Raw genomic sequence first — 18,351 nt, forward strand, 5'->3', positions numbered from 1 at the left:
TGTATGTCATATTTTTAATTTTCTGAAATGAAATGAAATGGGGTTTAACGTCCTAGTGTTTTGCTCCGAACTGGGCTAATGAAGACGGGCATACGGCATACAGGGTGCTATGGGGAAAATTTCGCCCGGACAGCGGCACTACGGCCTACTATTATATCGAATTCCAACTGTCAAGGGATATTTTACGTGCATGGCAATGTGTACATGGGACCTCGTTTTTTCGTCCCATCCGAACGACTATCAGGTCCGTAACTGAGGGGTGGGGCGCAGGGTGGGGGCTGCAAAAAGTCCCCCCCCCCCCGTGAAAAAATTGTCGACCATAAAAAAACAATAGATATACATTGTCCGTCAAATTTACAAAACCCCATGAGAACACTTCCCGCCCCCCTCGTTGCTCTAAGCTAGTTACGTCCGCTAGTTGCGTCCCTGACGACTATACGTAGTCCCTTGCCAGCAGTTGCCAGGCCCTTGCTAAATCTGCCTATTGTCCCGTACAATAATAGACCTTATAATCTAAAGCCCCCCCCCCCCGCAATAGAAACGCCCAAACTGATTAATTTTACATCAGGCGCGGATACAGAGGGGGTATGTCTCCACCTTTCTATTGATTACTTCTTCTATAAGAGTTTAACGCCCACTCGACACAAACTAGGTGTGAATTATTGAAATAAAAATTGAGCCATATGTTAGTCCCGAACTGACCTGGTTTGTGTCGAGTGGATGTTAAACCCCATCTCTCTCTCTCTCTCTCTCTCTCATTCATGTTAAATGAATGGTCAGTATGGACACTTGTGCTAGGATGACCCGTGCACTTTACAGAAAGTTGGTCTCGACACGGCTAAATGTGCACGCTTCAGTTGCGTGTCTCGAACTGATTTCTGACTACCCCGCACTCGCTTTGAGTCGATAAATAGCCATGGAACGTGCAATTTTCTACAAATATATCAACTATTACAGCCGTAAAAAATCTATTGTTGACGATTTTGAATAGCAGTAAAATTTAGCTTCTTGGTTATTACAGCAGCTATAGTAATTACGTTTGTTTTATTTTTTAAATTGCTTTATCATTAACTGTACCGTTAAGAGCGGAATCTTTTGGATTAGTACAAATACTATCTCTGAATCACTTTCTTTAGCAGGAACATGATACTAGCAGTAGTTTCATTTTACTTTTACAAGTTTCTTAAAACAATTGTTGAGTTGTCTAAAGTGCTTATTTCTAAATTCAATTTCTTGTTCTAGCTTTCTGTTATGTTTCGTAAAAAAAGTAGTCTTGATTATCCCGACCTGTCAATCAGACGTAGAATGGTCGATAGACTGGTTAAGCGAGACTAATTTCAAAACAAGGGCACGTAACCTATATTTTACTCAAAAGTGTCTGGGTGTTATGGACGCAACTTGGAACCAGTTTTCAGTCTATTATTTATAGATGATTAATGGTCATAGCTTATTAAGTACAACATGATCGTTTATTTAGTGACTATAATTGTGTGAAACTGATTTGAGGCTTGGCATATATATAAATATTGTGGCGTAATTGTCGAGATATTTGGAGATATTTATTTATGGTGGGTCACCCTACAACTTGTGCATTTACTGTTGCCCGAATTTCAACAATTCATTGATATTTAATTTTGAAAGTTATAGGATCTATTAAGTAGGCCATAATTCTGTGCAAGCTAAAATATTTTTGTTGGGTCTGTTTGTTAGGATCGATTGCAGTACGTCAATAAAACAGCTCTAAAGGAATGCATGTCGCCATTAGAAATCAATATCAGACCAACTTAATCCCTCAATAACTTCAGAAATTTTAATAATCTTTGTTCAGGTTTCGTGATCCCCCTTTCATCATAACTGCATTCTATTGGTAAACAGGCCTGGCTTACTGATTAATCCGCAATATCTTTCTTTAAAAAGCAATAAACTGTAACGAAAATAACCATGTTCTAATCCACAGTGACGCAAGACCATAGAAACGGATGCACCAGGTGGCGGGACGCGCGTATTACCTATCCTGGCGCCGCCATTGGGTAGTGGCGGTTCTAGGCTAAATCTGTTTGTTAAGGCCAGCTTAATTTTCGTTTAGGTCGCTGATATGTAAATAAGGTTAGGGCACGTGATTGTTGGCGAGATTGTAGGTTAGGGTTTGGGTAAGAATTAGGGCGAAGTCCAGGGTTAGGTTTAGGATTGGGATTAGCGCTAGCGCTGTTTACATCTCGTGATTTATGACGAAAAATTGAGCTGGCCTTATCATTTAGCACTTACCGATATGTGAGAGAGAGAGAGAGAGAGAGAAATAGGGTTTAACGTCCACTCGACACAAACTAGGTCATTTCGGGACTAACATATGGTTTAATTTTATTTCAATAATTCGCTTGCGCGTAGGGGTCTTTAGCAGTGGGAGGAAACCGGAGGCCCCGGAGAAAACCCACGAGGTTGGACAGGCGACCCTACTCCTTGCCACGTACAACCGGGGATTCGAAACCACGCTAGTCGACTCAATGACAGACTTCATGATACAGCGCGCGCACGCTAACCATTCAGCCATCCACCCCCCCCCCCCCCTCCGATATGTGTGTATCTGTTGATTAAACTAAAATTCACTTCAACGAATCAAACTAAATCGTCACAGACGTTATGGTAGATTTGCAAAAATATTTAAGAAAGAGAGAAATGGGGTTTAACGTCCACTCGACACAAACTAGGTCATTTCGGGATTAACATATGGTTTAATTTTATTTCAATAATTCGCTTGCGCGTAGGGGTCTTTAGTAGTGTGGGGGGGCCGGTGGGCCCGCCGAAAATCCACGACCCAACCAGGGCCGTATGTAGGATTTTAAAAGTGGGGGTGCAGCAGAGTGGTGGGGCGCCAAAATAATACCCAAGTTACCCATTGGCGTGTGGGCGCCATTAAAAAAAGACCGACTAATCAGTGCCTTAAGGGCATCACAGTGTGATCATAATCAAGTGTATTATTTTATGATTGAAAGGTTATCAAATTATTATTTTTTTTTGGGGGGGGGCATATTTTTGTGGGAGTGTAATGTACCCCCTGCACCCCCGCTAGAAACGGCCCTAGGCCCTACTCCTTGTCACGTACAGCCGAGGAATCCAAACCTCTCCAGTTGACTGTATGACAGACCTTATGATACAACGCGTGCTAGCTATCCGGCCATCACCCCCCCCCCCCCCCCCGACCCCGCCCCTCACCACCAAAATATTAAAGAGACATTATTTAAAATTTGAAAAATAAATATTTTGAAAATTTCAGTTACAGTACTGAGCGAAGTTATGAGTAACACATTAACACTATTTATGGAGTAACAATTACTGGGTTATTACTCGCGTCTTTATCATTTTATCGTTTGTTCAGTGTGTAGGACGTTAAACTCCCTCTCGCTCATCTACTCGGAGCCACGACAGCTCAGTGTGTAGGACGTTAAAATCCATCTCACTCTGTCATCTACTGGGAGCCACGACAGTTCAGTGTGTAGGACGTTAAAATCCATCTCACTCTGTCATCAACTGGGAGCCACGGTGGTTCGGTGAATAGAACGTTAAACGCCCTCTCACTCTGTCATCAACTGGGAGTCACGGCAGCTCAGTGAGTAGGGCGTTAAACACCCTCTCACTCTGTCATCAACTGGGAGCCACGGTAGTTCGGTGAATAGAACGTTAAACGCCCTCTCACTCTGTCATCTACTGGGAGTCACGACAGCTCAGTGAGTAGGACGTTGGCTCCCTAATCGTGTTCGATCGGGATTTTCCGACGTGGTTCCTCCTTGTCAGTGGTGGAGGACCAAGGCAAGAGACAAAGTATAGTCGTTCGGATGGGACGAAAACCCGAGGTCCGACGTACACATTGGTGTGCACGTAAAGCACCCCTTGGCAGTTAGAATTTGACATAAGAGTAGGCGTAGCACGCTATCCTGGCATAATTTCCCTCATAGCACAATGTATGACATGTGTCCGTCTTCATTAGCCCAGTCAGCGCAAAACAGTAGGACGTTAAATCCTATTTCATTTCATTCATTTCATGTATTTCAATAGTTTGTGTACACGGAACCTCGATTTTTCGTGCCATCCGAAGGACTATACGTTGTCGCTTGCCAGACACTCCGTCCTGCACTATTGACATTGAGAAATCGCACAGGAATATACAGAGGTACTTTCTCGGCCAACACGGGACTTCCGGGTTAGCGAGCCACTGTCTTACTCACTGATTCACCACGACTCTCAATATGGGGGAAACAAAACGCTACATCCAATCTCAGATGATGAAAACTTGACCAGTGTTCCTACTAATGTATGCCAAACAAATTGATTTAAATATCTGCTGATCAATATGGGAAACAAAACGCTACAACCAATAACATTTTTTTATATCAGATGCTGAAAGACTGGCCAAAAACATTAATTTAAATATCTGCTGATCAATACGTAAAACGTAGACGACAAAAGACATTGATCACATGACAGGGTATTGAACAAAATATACAAATATTTCAAGATTTTTCTTCTTAATCTCCAAATCCACAGAACGCAGCTGGGTCTTAAAAAAAGTATATAATACGTGGATTGTCCAATGATTATTTAGTTCTGTGGCTTGAAATAGGAGAGTCTGTTTCATCTAACAGTTTATTCTCATAAGAAATCTTGGAATCGTGACTATAGATCGTACACGAGCCAGGATGCTTATATTCGCTATTTTAATTGTGCTGCCAGCCTTATTCGCTGGCGCGTACATACCAGGTAAGATGCAGAATAGCTATATTTATAACATTTGAAAATTTTAACCCCACTGGCACGTAAACCAGTGGTTTTCAACTTTTTTTTGCCAAAGTGGAACACATGAAAAAATAGCGGCACACCTGGCTAAATATTTATGAAAAATATTTGAATTTTGCAAAATAAGAATATGGTAAGTCATAGACGGCACACAACCGTAGACAGAGACTAGTCATAAACATATAGACTGACTCAAACTAAATCAAGAAAAACACTGCTTTTCAGTAGACACCAGTGAATACTCAATTGTTATCACGTGGTTTTTTGCATTTTCTTAGTGTGCCCTTCAAAATTCCACGGCATTGGCCTAGAAAGTTCATCCCGATTTTCCGGCGTGGTTTCCCTTTTCAGTGATGCAGGACGGAGGGCCTGACAAGGACAGCTGTCTAGTCGTTCGAATGTCCCGTGTACACATTGGCATGCACGTAAAGATCCCTTGACAGTTGGAATTCGGTATAAGAGCAGGCCATAGTGCCGCTGTCCGGGCAAAATTTCCGTCATAGCACACTGTATGGTGTATGCCCGCCTTTATTATCTTAGTTCGGAGCAGAACAGTAGGACGTTAAATCCCATTTCATTTCATTTCATTTTTCACAATGGGGTTGGGATGAGGGGGGGGGGGCAGAACCTTTTGCATTAGACGTGCCATGGTACAATGATTTCCTCTCGTTACGAAAGGATACGGTTAGAACTGAAGGGGGATTAACGACTTGTCGATACTTCGGTTCGATCACATTTTGGCCGAAATAACCCCCTTGGACTTTTCAGCATGGTGTCCCGCTGTCGGATTTGGAGGACGGAGGACAATGGGGCAACAATCTGGGCTCCCGTGTTTATTATATAACCCGGTTGGCAAGGACGTTAACGCCCAGTTTTTTCAAACTCTTCAAAATGTATTTGCATAAATAACCGTTGAAAAATTTGATGAGCGGTGATTTATTTCTCGACTATTATATTGGTAGCACCGGAACTTCTATTCACAAGAAAACAGAAAATGAAATGGGGTTTAACGTCCTACTGTTTTGCCTCGATTGGGCTAATGTAAACAGAACAAACTAAGGGTTATTTCCAGGGAAAGTTATACAGAATAACACGCATGATTATACAATAATTTAGGGCTTATTACTACCGGACTGGACCGAGAGGTAAACCCCTAAATCCACCGTCTCCCAGTCTCTCTACCCCCGTCTCCATATTTTCACATCCCAGCTATCATAATACACATATGGCGTATGCCCGCTTTCATTAGCCTATACAGGTGACAATTCTATGGAATACAATTACGGGGTATTACTGAGCGACGTTTCAACTAGGCTTCTCTAGTCATTATCAAGCTATGATAAAATATGAAGTATAACAATATAATATAACTCGCGAAAGCAATACTTAGTTAAAGGAGCTAAATCGCTAACATTTGGGACCTAGAAATTGATTTACATTCAATGGTTTCCGTTTTTACTCCAATTTCAAATAAGCCAGCAGTCTCAAGCGAGTGCAAATTTCTAGTGTCTGGTTATTCCAGTCTACATACGCCGTTTGATTTGGTGCAAGGTGTCTAGCCTCCTCCCTCGAGTCTCTTGATACAACTGGGGCTGAAGCGCATTATGGTACACGATTCGTGTACCAATAGTAAAATGTTTATTTTGTCTTAAATATTGGATATCAAAAGCCCATCTTTTTCCGGTAAGATCATAACATGAATGTTGATTTAATTTGACCAATAAATCGTGTTTTCAATGTTGAAGATTTTGGATGATATTGAGTTAAAGACTTAGCTACTTTAATGCTGATCAACCAGAGACATTGAAACAATTCATTAGCCTTTTCATTTCTCTTTGGTTTTATTATCTTCAATAACGTGTACGAACAGGTACCCGTGAGAACTTGGGGTCCTGTCCAAACTGATTAAAATACAGATCTATATTTCGTTTCATTTTTTATACTTTCGATGGCCTACACTACATGAAGATTTGACCATTTGCCTAGTCATTTCTTTTTGTTTTTATTATCTTGGGGTCCTGTCATGCTGCAGCTATTGGGATTTTCCCCCACCTCGTGAATCTGTGCAAAGGACGCACCTCCCGTCTGGGTCCACATAGTAAATGAAATGAAATGAAATGGGATTTAACGTCCTACTGTTCTGCTCCTAACCTGGGCTAATGAAGACGGGCATACGCCATGCATTGTGCTATGAGGGAAATTTTGCCCGGACAGCGGCACTACGGCCTACTCTTATATCAAATTCCAACTGCCAAGGGATCTTTTACGTGCACGCCAATGTGTACACGGGACCTCGGTTTTTCGTCCCATCCTAACGACTAGACAGCTTTCCTTGTCAGCCCCTCCGTCCTTCATCACTGACAAGGGAGAACCACGCCGGAAAATCTGGATGAACTTTCTCGGCCAATGCAGGGATCGAACACCCGACCTCCAGGCTAGCGAGCTAGCGTCTTACCCACTTAGCCACGTGATCCCCTCCACATAGTAAGGTAGTCATCACTTGTGGTTAAATAATTTTATAAAATAGAATAGGTAATTCAGTTCCAGAACAAACTACACGCTGTCAGAACAACCCACACGCAACCAGAACAAACTGCGCACCATTAGTACAAGCTACACGTCATTAGAACAAGCTACACGTCATCAGAACAAGCTACATATTATCCGAACAAATTGCGCGCCATAGAAACAGCTGCCCGGCATCAAAACAAACGTAAAGGCATCAAAACAGTAATTCGCTTGCGCGTAGGAGTCTTTAGCAGCGGGGGAAAACCGGAGGACCCGGAGAAAACCCACGAGGTTTGTCAGGAGACCGTATTCCTTGTCACGTACAACCGGGGAATCGAAACCAACCAGACCTTATTGAAATAAAATTGAACCATATGTTAGTCCCGAAATGTCACATTTTCTCTCTGTGTAATTAAAGGGACTATCCCTTATTTGAACAGAGTCTCAAAAATAAAAGTCTGAGTATGTATGAAATTTAAGCGCCAAAATATAGAGGAATGGTGTATTGACCTTATCTCAAAATTTCAGCTCAAAATTTTGAGTCGTTTGGACGTGGCCGTCAAAACTGCTTATCCGGACACGTAACCCTTTTAAGATTTCGGGTCAATTTTTTCGCTGGGAGACCTGATAATCGATTCCCGTTCCTTTAGAGGTCTATACAGTGAATGAACCAAATGCTGTACTTGCTAACGAAAGGTAAATGTCAGCTACACATTATTTTTATACAAAAAATGTCTGGTTTTATCTAGACACCGCATAATACAGCTTGGGACACTGGTCACCATTAACAGATGAAGACTGATGGGTTTAAGTTGTTTGAAAACTTATCACAAATATTGAGTTAGTTGCTCGGCCCTTAGGAAGAGGACTTTAAGGGATTTTAAAACATAATTAAACAGTTTTATTCTCCAAAAAGTTATCGGGATTAGCCCTTTAAGGGAAATACTTTAACAACTTTTTACACTAGAAGCGCCATGTTTTATATATAGTTATACGCCTGCTATTGGCTATTGTCTGTCTAACTCTGTAAAGTTAATAATATCGTTGAGTAAGCAGCAAATAACTGTTATAAATGAATATATACGACACTAGCACATCAAAGACGTCATCTTATATACATAATGTTTATTAGTTCATTAAAATTGTTAGTTATTGTCCAGACCATAATCAACTCGCGATGTCATCGCTAATCTACGTTGTTTATTGGATTAGGTTCAGATTTGCTGTTCGACTCCCATTCATGATTTAATCATGGAATGGATAATCGAGACTATGTTTTTTTTTTATTGTACCGACTTTAGTAATGATGATCGGAGAGTTGTTATATAATCCGCGGTCTGGTTAATGTGAGTGATTAGCCAGTGAAACGGTCTGTTACGGCGAGTGTTTGGCTAATCCACTTCAAACATCGACGCTGATTGATTAATCAAATGTCTGACGTCATAGGATCAAAAGCCGCTCGTATGACCTCTGACGCGACCTTCCACTACAACCGGCCATATCTTCATGTAGTGTAGGACATCGAAAGTAAAAAAAAAAAACAACAACGAAATGAGAGAGAAATGGGGTTTAACGCCCACTCGACACAGACATTTCGGGACTAACATATGGTTTGATTTTATTTCAATCATTCGCTTGTGCGTAGTGGTCTTTAGCAGTGGGAGGAAACCGGATGACCCGGAGAAAACCCACGAGGTTGGGCAGGCAACCCTCATCCTTGTAGGGTTGACTCAATGACAGGCCTTATGACAGCACGCACGTGCTAACTATTCGGCTATCCATCTCCCAACGAAACGAAATATAGGTCTGTATTTTAATCAGATTTAGTGTGGTGCACATTTTGTGAGAACTTAAGATGTTTGCTTTAAAATCATGGTATTACTGTATGCAATTCGAAATCTAATCTCCGGGTTTCAATAGATTTAGGTCGAGTGTCTGCCGAGCCTTTTAATACATATATTGGTTTATGTGAGTGTCTATGTGACTAAGACGCTGGCTCGCTAGGGACTGACAAGGACAGCTGTCTAGTCCTTCTGATGGCACGACAACCCGGGGTCCCGTGTACACATTTGCGTGCACGTAAAAGATCCCTTGGCAGTTGGAATTCGATATAAGAGTAGGCCGTAACGCCGCTGCCCGGGCAAAACTTCCCTCAGAGCACACTATATGGCGTATGTCCGTCGTCATTAGTCCAGTCAGGAGCAGAACAGTAGGACGTTAAACTCCATTTCATTTCTAGTGGTGCACGTAAAAGATTCTTTGGCATTTGGAATTCGATATAAGTGTAGGCCGTTGTCCGAGCACAACTTTCCTCATAGCAAACTGAATCGCGTATGCCAATCTTCATTATCCCAGTCGGAGCAGAACAGTAGGACGTTATTCAGCGTTCCTCATTCTTAGTTCTTAATTCTTAGTCCTTGTATAGAAATCAGACTTTTGTCATATCAGTTTTGTATACAAATGTCGAAATACGACAAGAAATTAAGAAATAAGAATTAAAGCGGGAATTTCAAATTTTCTAAGAAAGTGAAAGTCAAAACATAATTATATCTATGTCTTTTGCTCAATAGGTTATCAACTCACTATTATACGATCATGGGCATTATTTCCCACCCTTAAAAATCTATGACACAGGAAATAACAACACAATTACCTCCCCTGTTTTGCTATTGACAACATGGGGCAGCCATTTTCCAACGTTGGAATTTGAAGTTAAAAATGATATTTTTGCCAATTTCTCAGCTGGCAATAGCGAATTATAGGATTAATAGGATTATTCTTTAACAAGGTAGGACTGTTTATGGATACCATCTATTTTAAGGCTTTATTTTAATACATTTTAAAAATATAACTTGGAAATTTGAAATTGCAACATTAATGACTATGAATTAAGAACTAAGAATTAAGAACACTGAATAAAGGGCTGTTTGGTCTTCCATGGTTAAACGTTATTTCATTTATTCTATATTTGTTTACAAGGTGTTCGTATCGAATCAATCCTGTTACAGTTGAAATATCTATATGTTAACAGCAGTGGAAGTAATCGTCTTACATCGATTTCAATTATTGTAACATTTCTATATTTTATTGGCCTATTGAAAACATAATCGACAACAATTATTCTACGTCATTTTCTTCTCAGATCGCCAAATAAAATGCCTTAAATAAATAAATCTCAAAGCACAACAAAAGGCATTAAAACACATGGAAGCAGCTTGCATAAAAATGTTTATACATTACGTAGACAAAAAAAGAAAAAAAAAAGCGTTCAACATTGTTTGGAAATGAAATGGTGTTTAACGTCCTACTGTTCTGCTCCTATACTGGGCTAATGAAGACGGGCATACGCCATACAGTGTGCTATGAGGGAAATTGTGCCCGGACAGCAGCACTACACCGAATTCCAAATGCCAAGGGATCTTTTACGTGCACGCCAATGTACACGGGACCTCGGTTTTTTCGTCCCATCCGAACGATTGGACAGCTGTCCTTGCCAGGCTCTGATCCTTGGTGTACTCCATTCGGACGTGAGTTGTTGTCGTATGAGCTTATCGTCAGTGTATTGTTTAAGAGACTATATTTAGTGTTGTACTGGTTGTTCTAATCTTTGTATTTCCAGTTGTTACTTAAATTGAGCCTAGTTAAAACAGTCTATTCAATTTGATTTATGGGTAATACACGGGCTTTGCCAATTTGTAAACAACGATGTATTGATGTGAAATCAAGAATAAAGTCATAACTTTCAAAATCCACAACAACGGATAGCTATGCCAGACGTTACGTCATTTATTAACCTCGATCAGATTAAAATACAGATTTATATTTCGTTCCGGTTTTTTTTCATACTTTCTATGGCCTCTACTACATGAAGATCTGACCGGTTGTACTGGGAACTTGCGTCAGGGGTCATACAAGCAGCTTTTGACCTGATGTTGATAGACATTGATTAACCAATCAGCGTTGACGTTTCTAGGGGTTTACCCACAGTTCCATGCAGAGAACGCCAAGAACTAGCCGTACCAGACCGTTTCATTGGCTAATTCCTCCCATCATCCAAAAAGCTGGTTATATGACAACTCTTCCAGATCGTAGTGTAGTAAAGACAAGTAAAACGAAATTTTGAACTATAAAAAACGAAACGAAATAGGATCTGCGTTTTAACGAGATTGTTCTTAACCTAATCATGGCGGTGTTCAAGGTAGAACATGAATTAAATATGTGCACTTCCTGTAGGCCTCATTTCCGAGTCCCTTCATTAGCCCAGTCGTAACAGAAAATTAGGGTGTTAAACCATATTTCAGTTCATTTCTCAACAGCCGAGGAAAGATCCAAAAGATGCTGAAATACACACTGGGATCACGTAACCAATTAGATAACTGGATTTGAGACGCACGTCGCAGATTCCCATAAATTTGGTTATATGTAGCTCTTAAGAACAACACCACTTTCCCAAGTTACCTTAAGGATAACAGAGCGCCACCTCTGTATCCATCAATTTTGATTGATGCAGATCTTAAAGCGAACATCCCATCCAAAGGTTACACCAATTTGGGTTAAAGCAACCAGAACGCTCTCGAGTTCCTTCTATTTGAGTAGATACGGATCTCAAGGCTTCCAGAACGACCCCTTGTTCCATCTATTTGGGTAGATACAGATCAGAACGCTCCCGAGTTACTTCTATTTGGGTAGATACGGATCTTAAGGCTACCAGAACGATCCCGAGTTCCATCTATTTGGGCAGATACGGATCTTAAGGCTACCAGAACGCCCCCGAGTTACTTGTATTTGTGTAGATACGGATCTCAAGGCTTCCAGAACGCGCCCGAGTTCCATCTATTTGGATAGAAATGCACCCTTTTCTTTTATTTCTAGGAAACCCATGTGGTGGAGTTGTCTGTCTTGATAGACCGGAAGTGACATGCCTGCCTCAGTATAACTATTGTAGATGCAACGACGGCTATGTTGGAAGTGGAAGATTTGGATGTGTAGACAAAGGTAATTAATCAAACATTTTCATAGGTGGGGTTGTTTTTTATACAAATTTAACATAAATTAAGAGGTTGTGTTTCGGCTCAGTTTGGTAGGTGGAGGTGGGGTTGTTTTTATACATATTTCACAGTAATTAAGAGGTTGTGTTTCGGCTCATTATGATAGGTGGGGGTGTGGTTGTTCTTATACAAATTTCACAGTAATTAACAGGCTGTGTTTCGACTTCGTAGGATAGGTGGGGGTGAGGTTGTTTTTATACAACTTTCCACAGGCACTTAAAGGGATTAAAATAAAACTTCTTACTACTGCTTGACTATATATTATAGTATATAAAAGGTATTTCAGGCGCCATCTTTGTTTACACGTCTCCAAGACATTTCGCCTGCTATCACCTCGCAATACTCACTAGTTCTAACACTTCCCGTCGTTTTTATTGCCAACGAGCCTTTATTTGATCATTATGCAGCTTCCGATGTAATTAAATTGGTCATTTCACAGCGTTATTAATTACAAATCAAACTTGAAGCGCTATCACTGGGCGAAAAGCAACTTCAATCTCAAAACAAGTTTTCATAATTTGATCTAGAGAAATGGGGCAAAAATACAATAAGCGCGAGAAAAATATAAATGTGCTAAAGAAATGATGCGGTGGTCATCTGCCGAATAACGTTTCTTGACAGCGGTAGTCCGCCAAATTCACGTCATAAATTTATTTTAATTATAACGTCAAAAACACTGACAATAATATAAGGGCGATATTTCAGATAATCGCCCTGATAATTGTCAGCGTTTTTGACGTTTTAACTTTATGACGCCAATATTATTCATTTGTAGCATAATATGACCAGCTATATACAGTCCCGGCATGGTGAAGAAAAAAAAGTTTTGAAATTTCTTTTTTAAAAAAAAGTAGCTCTGTTCCGCTTTAAAATGTAGATGATATTATATGGCATTGGTGTTAACCGATTTGTACTAAGACAACAGACAAGTACAGTATTTATACTGGCCATTGTACATTGAATGTCCGTCTTCATTAGCCCTTTCATGAGCAGAACAGTAAGACATTAAGCTCCATTTCATCCTAACCACACTACAAGCGCTGGCAGTAATTTTGTTAATAAATGCCGCTTTGTTTTGTTTGGCATTACCTTGACAGAAATACTATTTCAAATTAATAATTTACACCTGTCTATGTCCGACACCAGTGTCTAGAGTTCAAAGTTCATTGGAAATCTGAATCCGATCCAACAAATATGTTTATTTTAAAAGCTTATCGGAACGAACCCCCCCCCCCCCTAAAAAAAACCCAACCCAAACCAGGGCCCATCTTTTAAGACCGATATGTGTTGTGTTTCAGAAAAGAGCTGTATCTGCCATCTTTTTGGGGATCCTTACGTCAAGGCTTTTTCCGGTAGTGTGATGTCACAACCGCTACCATGTCGTCATATCCTGGCTGAGTTTACCACCCCATTTGGTTTACAAGTGTCTGTAAGCGCTAGTGCTATACCTGGTGGGAATGATGAAGGTAGAGGCTATCCTGGTTATGTCTTTGAAAATGCGTTACACATCCTAGTAAAGAAAGGCAATACAACTGCGCACGCAGAAATACGTCGGGATGGTTTTTTTGTACGTATCTTAGTACTTTTCTTTGAACCCATTTCGAACTAGGCCTTGGGCCTAGCATATATATATATATTATTATATGTAAGATCAATCTGATACAGATCCTATTTCGTTTCGGGGGTTGGATTGCCGAATGGTTAGCAGGTGCGCACTGTATCATAAGGCCTGCCATTGAGTCAACTGGCGTGGTTTCGAATCCCAGTTGTACATGACAAGGAGTAGGATCGCCTGTTCAACCTCGTGGGTTTTCTCCGAGTCCTCCGGTTTCCTCCCACTGCTAAAGACCCCTGAGCGCAAGCGAATTATTGAAATAAAATTAAACCATATGTTAGTCCCGAAATAACCTAGTTTGTGTCGAGTGGACGTTAAACCCCGTAAAAAAACCGCTAGAAGCAGACCCAAGGAGAGGGGGCCCAAAAGGTACATAGATAGCTGCAGTACCCATCTATTTAATTATATTACGTCGGTATGATCGGTATTCGTTCCACGGGGCCTTCGATCCGATCCCCGATGTCCTACTCTGGTCATGCAGGGGTACATTTAGAAACCATAATATTTGCAAAAGGTCTAAATGTCCATAGTATACACATTGGCGTGCACGTAAAATATCCATTGACAGTTGAACTTCGACATAAGAGGAGGCCGTAGTGCCGCTGTCTAGGCGAAATGTCCCGCATAGCACACTGTATGCCTGGACGGAGCAGAACAGTTGGACGTTAAACCCCATTTTATTTCCTTCTTTCTTTACACACTTACAGAAAAAGGGTCTATATGTTCCGCTTCCCGCATCCAAGAACTTCCCTGATTTTGGTTTGTCCTGTTATGGTGACGATTCGCATTACTGGACATTCGCGATTCCAGGAAAAGGTGTGAATATTAGATACAGGTAAGCTAAATTGGATTTAAAAGATAAACAATGATTAGATTAACCTCCCCTCCCCCTCCCCTCCGCCAGATTAACCCCCATAGAGACGGTAAGCACTTAGGGCCGTAACTAGCTCAGAGCAACGAGTGGGGGGGGGGGGCGTGAAGTGTTCTCAGGGGTGCTGTAAAATTGACAGACAATGTATATCTATTTTTTTTTAAGGTCAACAATGTTTTCACGGGGGAGGGGGCGAAACGTTTTGCCCCCGCGCCTCCCCCATCCTAGTTACAGTCCTGTAGGCACTTCTTAACAGTCTTTACTGCCCCCGTAATTATAAATTGAGGCAAAGCGGGTAACAGTAAGAAAATACAAAAACAATAAAACAGGTAATTGAAAGAATTAAAAGTTTTTTACAATGCCGAAATTTGGTGGTGCCCGCTTCCTATGATGCGCGATCTCCTCCTCAAATGACGTGGAAATAAAAAGCACCGTACACATTTTGTGGTCCAGAAATCTTTTAATTCTTATTTTCAGGAGTGCCGATTCATCTTTAACTATCGAGGCACCCAAAGATTCAGATTTTACAGGTAATAGGATATGTGGAGACTGTGGCGATACTAGCCCAACCTACCTAAATGCCGCAAAAGCTAACAATTTAACTCCCGATGAATGGTCTTTCTTGAAGACAGTTCAAAACTTGGATACGGAACAGGAGTAAGTTTACATTTATATATTTTGGTTTTCTTAAACATACATTATTGAACACTATGCAAGAGCCAAATCTGCCTATTGAAGAGCTTTCTTTAGGCCTGAAATGTTATATAAATTATTAATTAGACATTTATTAACAAAACAAGATCATAATCAACTCTCGATGGCATCAGACACTCGAGATTTTAACTAGATTAAAAGGGTTCGCAATTTAATTTAAAAATGGGAAAGCGAGGCTAAGCCTCGAATACTCCAGTGCCCTGGTTACCACTATGCACAAATCTTGTCAAAACTACAAACAGTGATAACTTGGCCCAGAATGAAGTAATTTGAATGATTTTAAATAATTTCATCTTACATTATCTATTTTTGAGCTATCATAGCAAGAATGGCCAACTCTTTATTAATTAAACTCTTACACAATGTATCTTAAATTTGGCACTACACGCGAAACAAACCCGATAAGATAAACACGAGAACAGGACAAACTGTATACAGCCTGATTAAAATACAGATCTATACTTCGTTTCGTTTTTTTATGCTTTCGATGGCCTACACTACATGAAGATATGACAAGTTGTTGCGATAGGTCGCGTCAGAGGTCATACGAGCGACTTTTGACCCTATGACGTCAGACATGTGATTAACCAATCAGCATTGATGTTTCTAGTGGATTACCCACAGTTCCGTGCACCACACGCCAAAAGCTTGCTGTAACAGACTGTTTCATTGGCTAAACCCTTACATCATCAAGAACATGCCAATGATAACAACTCTTCCAGATCCTAGTGCAGTAAAGACAAGTAAAATGAAATTTTGAACTATGGAAAAAAAACAAAAACAAAAAAACGATATAGGATATGTGTTTTAATCAGATTGAACCGCGTAGACATTGTTATAAGTAAACGAATAGCAAATGTCAGTTCAACTGAATGGACCCGGGGGCCAACCGTACGTTTTCCCGGGCATGTAATAATGTTGGCGATAATCCGGATAGAATTTGGGATTAAAGATACATTATGGGAGATTAGATAAAAAGCTGACAGTCACCACTATAAAAGTTAAAAACTAGATAATGTAAAGGGAATTTGCTGAAAATTTCAATAAAAATAATCCACTCTAAACCAAGAGTTTAGCGATTGAATTTTAGGCCTAGCCTAGATCATCATTACTTAAGTCGGTACGATAAAAAAAACATAGTCTCGATTATCCAATTTTTATTTCATCACCAAAGAGCGTTCAGCAGCAGATGTCATTCCAATCCAGTAAATATTACAGGCTAGCGATGCCATCTAGAGTTGATTATGGTCTGGATAAGTTAATTAATGTCTAATTAATAATTTAGATAACATGTCAGGCCCAAAGAAAGACCTGAAATAGGCAGATTTATCTCTTGCATGTTCAATAAATAAAGTGAGAGAGAGAGAGAGAGAGAGAGAGAGAGAGAGAGAGAGAGAGATGGGGTTTAATGTACACTCGACACCAACTAGGCCATTTCGGGACTAACATATGGTTCAATTTTATTTCAATAATTCGCTTGTGCGTAGCGGTCTTTAGCAGTGGGAGGAAACAGGAGGACCCGGAGAAAACTCACTTGTCACGTATAACCGGGGAATCGAATCCACGCCAGTTGACTCAATGACAAACCTTATGATAAAGCGTGCACGTGTTAACCATTCAACCAATATTCTAGTATTGTATATTACAGTAGATATTAACCCCGGCTATTCTATGTACCAATAACAGGACGGAGGGGTTTGACAAGGACAGCTGTCTAGTCCTTCGGATGGGAACGAAACACCGAGGTCCCGTGTACACATTGGCATGCACGTAAAAGATCCCTTGACAGTTGGAATTCGATATAATAGTAGGCTGTAGTGCTGCTATCCGTCTTTATTAGCTCAGTCCGGAGCAGAACAGTAAGACGTTAAACCTCATTTCATTTCATTAGACCCAAAATGTTTAAGCACTGTGGACTAGATCCACGTCCGATTAGGGGCCAAGAAGCATAAAGTTCATCAGTTTGATAATGGACCCACCACTGTTTACATGCACTTTATAACCTTTGTCCCTTATTTTTTTTTTTTTTTTTACATTATTTTCAGAACCAATGAACAGTGTGCAGCAATTGGAAATAATTACAACCAATGTCGAGACGATTTACAAGACGAAGCTGCCGTAGTTTGTGGTCTCCCCTACAGCCATAAAGACATTGGAAAACGTTTTGTCCAAGCATACGGCGCGGACACTGCATCAGCGACACCAGCGATAACAGGGCTCGTAGCACAGTGTATCAAGGACTTCTGTGCGGGGAACAGGGATACCATCTGTAAAGTCGTCGCGGATTTAATTGAAGAAGACGACACTACTGACTTCTCCCGATTCGGGTGTTCACCTACAGAAGCAGCTCAACCACCACCTCCACCACCACCACCACCACCACCACAAGTGTAATTCGATGAGGTATTTTAAACAATCAAGTGTGTGAATATATATAAATATCTACAATACAATATTATGTTGTTGACCACTCTGTTTGTATAAGCTCATGTTTCTATTTTGCGTCATAATATCATCACCCAGAGCCGTGTTTAGGTAATTGGATAGTGTGGACCCCGGGGTGTAGACAACGTCATGTTTGGCGTGAAATCGCGGGGGATTACTGGAAAATTTGATAAAATCAGAAGCCCCGACACAATATTTCTGCTCAGTTAGGTGCATTACATATTTAGGATTAGAGCGAATCTGATAGTTCAAAATTTTGTTTTTACTTGTCATTACTATACTACGATCTGGAAGAGTTGTTATATCGCGTGAGGGATTAGCAAATGAAACCAACTGTTACGGCGACGACTTCTTGGCGTGCG

General features: G+C 40.6%; 1 protein-coding gene across 1 annotated transcript; it reads left to right on the top strand.

The window, feature by feature from the left end:
- The first annotated feature begins 4,533 nt into the window (after window positions 1–4,533).
- LOC126822126 (uncharacterized) lies at window positions 4,534–17,997 on the top strand. Its single transcript, XM_050550901.2, has 6 exons — window positions 4,534–4,752; window positions 12,169–12,291; window positions 13,643–13,911; window positions 14,667–14,794; window positions 15,308–15,487; window positions 17,590–17,997. Exons 1-6 carry the CDS (start codon window positions 4,692–4,694, stop codon window positions 17,936–17,938), a joined length of 1,110 nt encoding a protein of 369 aa, XP_050406858.1. The 5' UTR covers window positions 4,534–4,691; the 3' UTR covers window positions 17,939–17,997.
- The last annotated feature ends 354 nt before the right edge of the window (window positions 17,998–18,351 follow it).

The sequence above is a fragment of the Patella vulgata genome, chromosome 5 (assembly GCF_932274485.2).
Source record: "Patella vulgata chromosome 5, xgPatVulg1.2, whole genome shotgun sequence".
Lineage (NCBI taxonomy): Eukaryota > Metazoa > Mollusca > Gastropoda > Patellidae > Patella > Patella vulgata.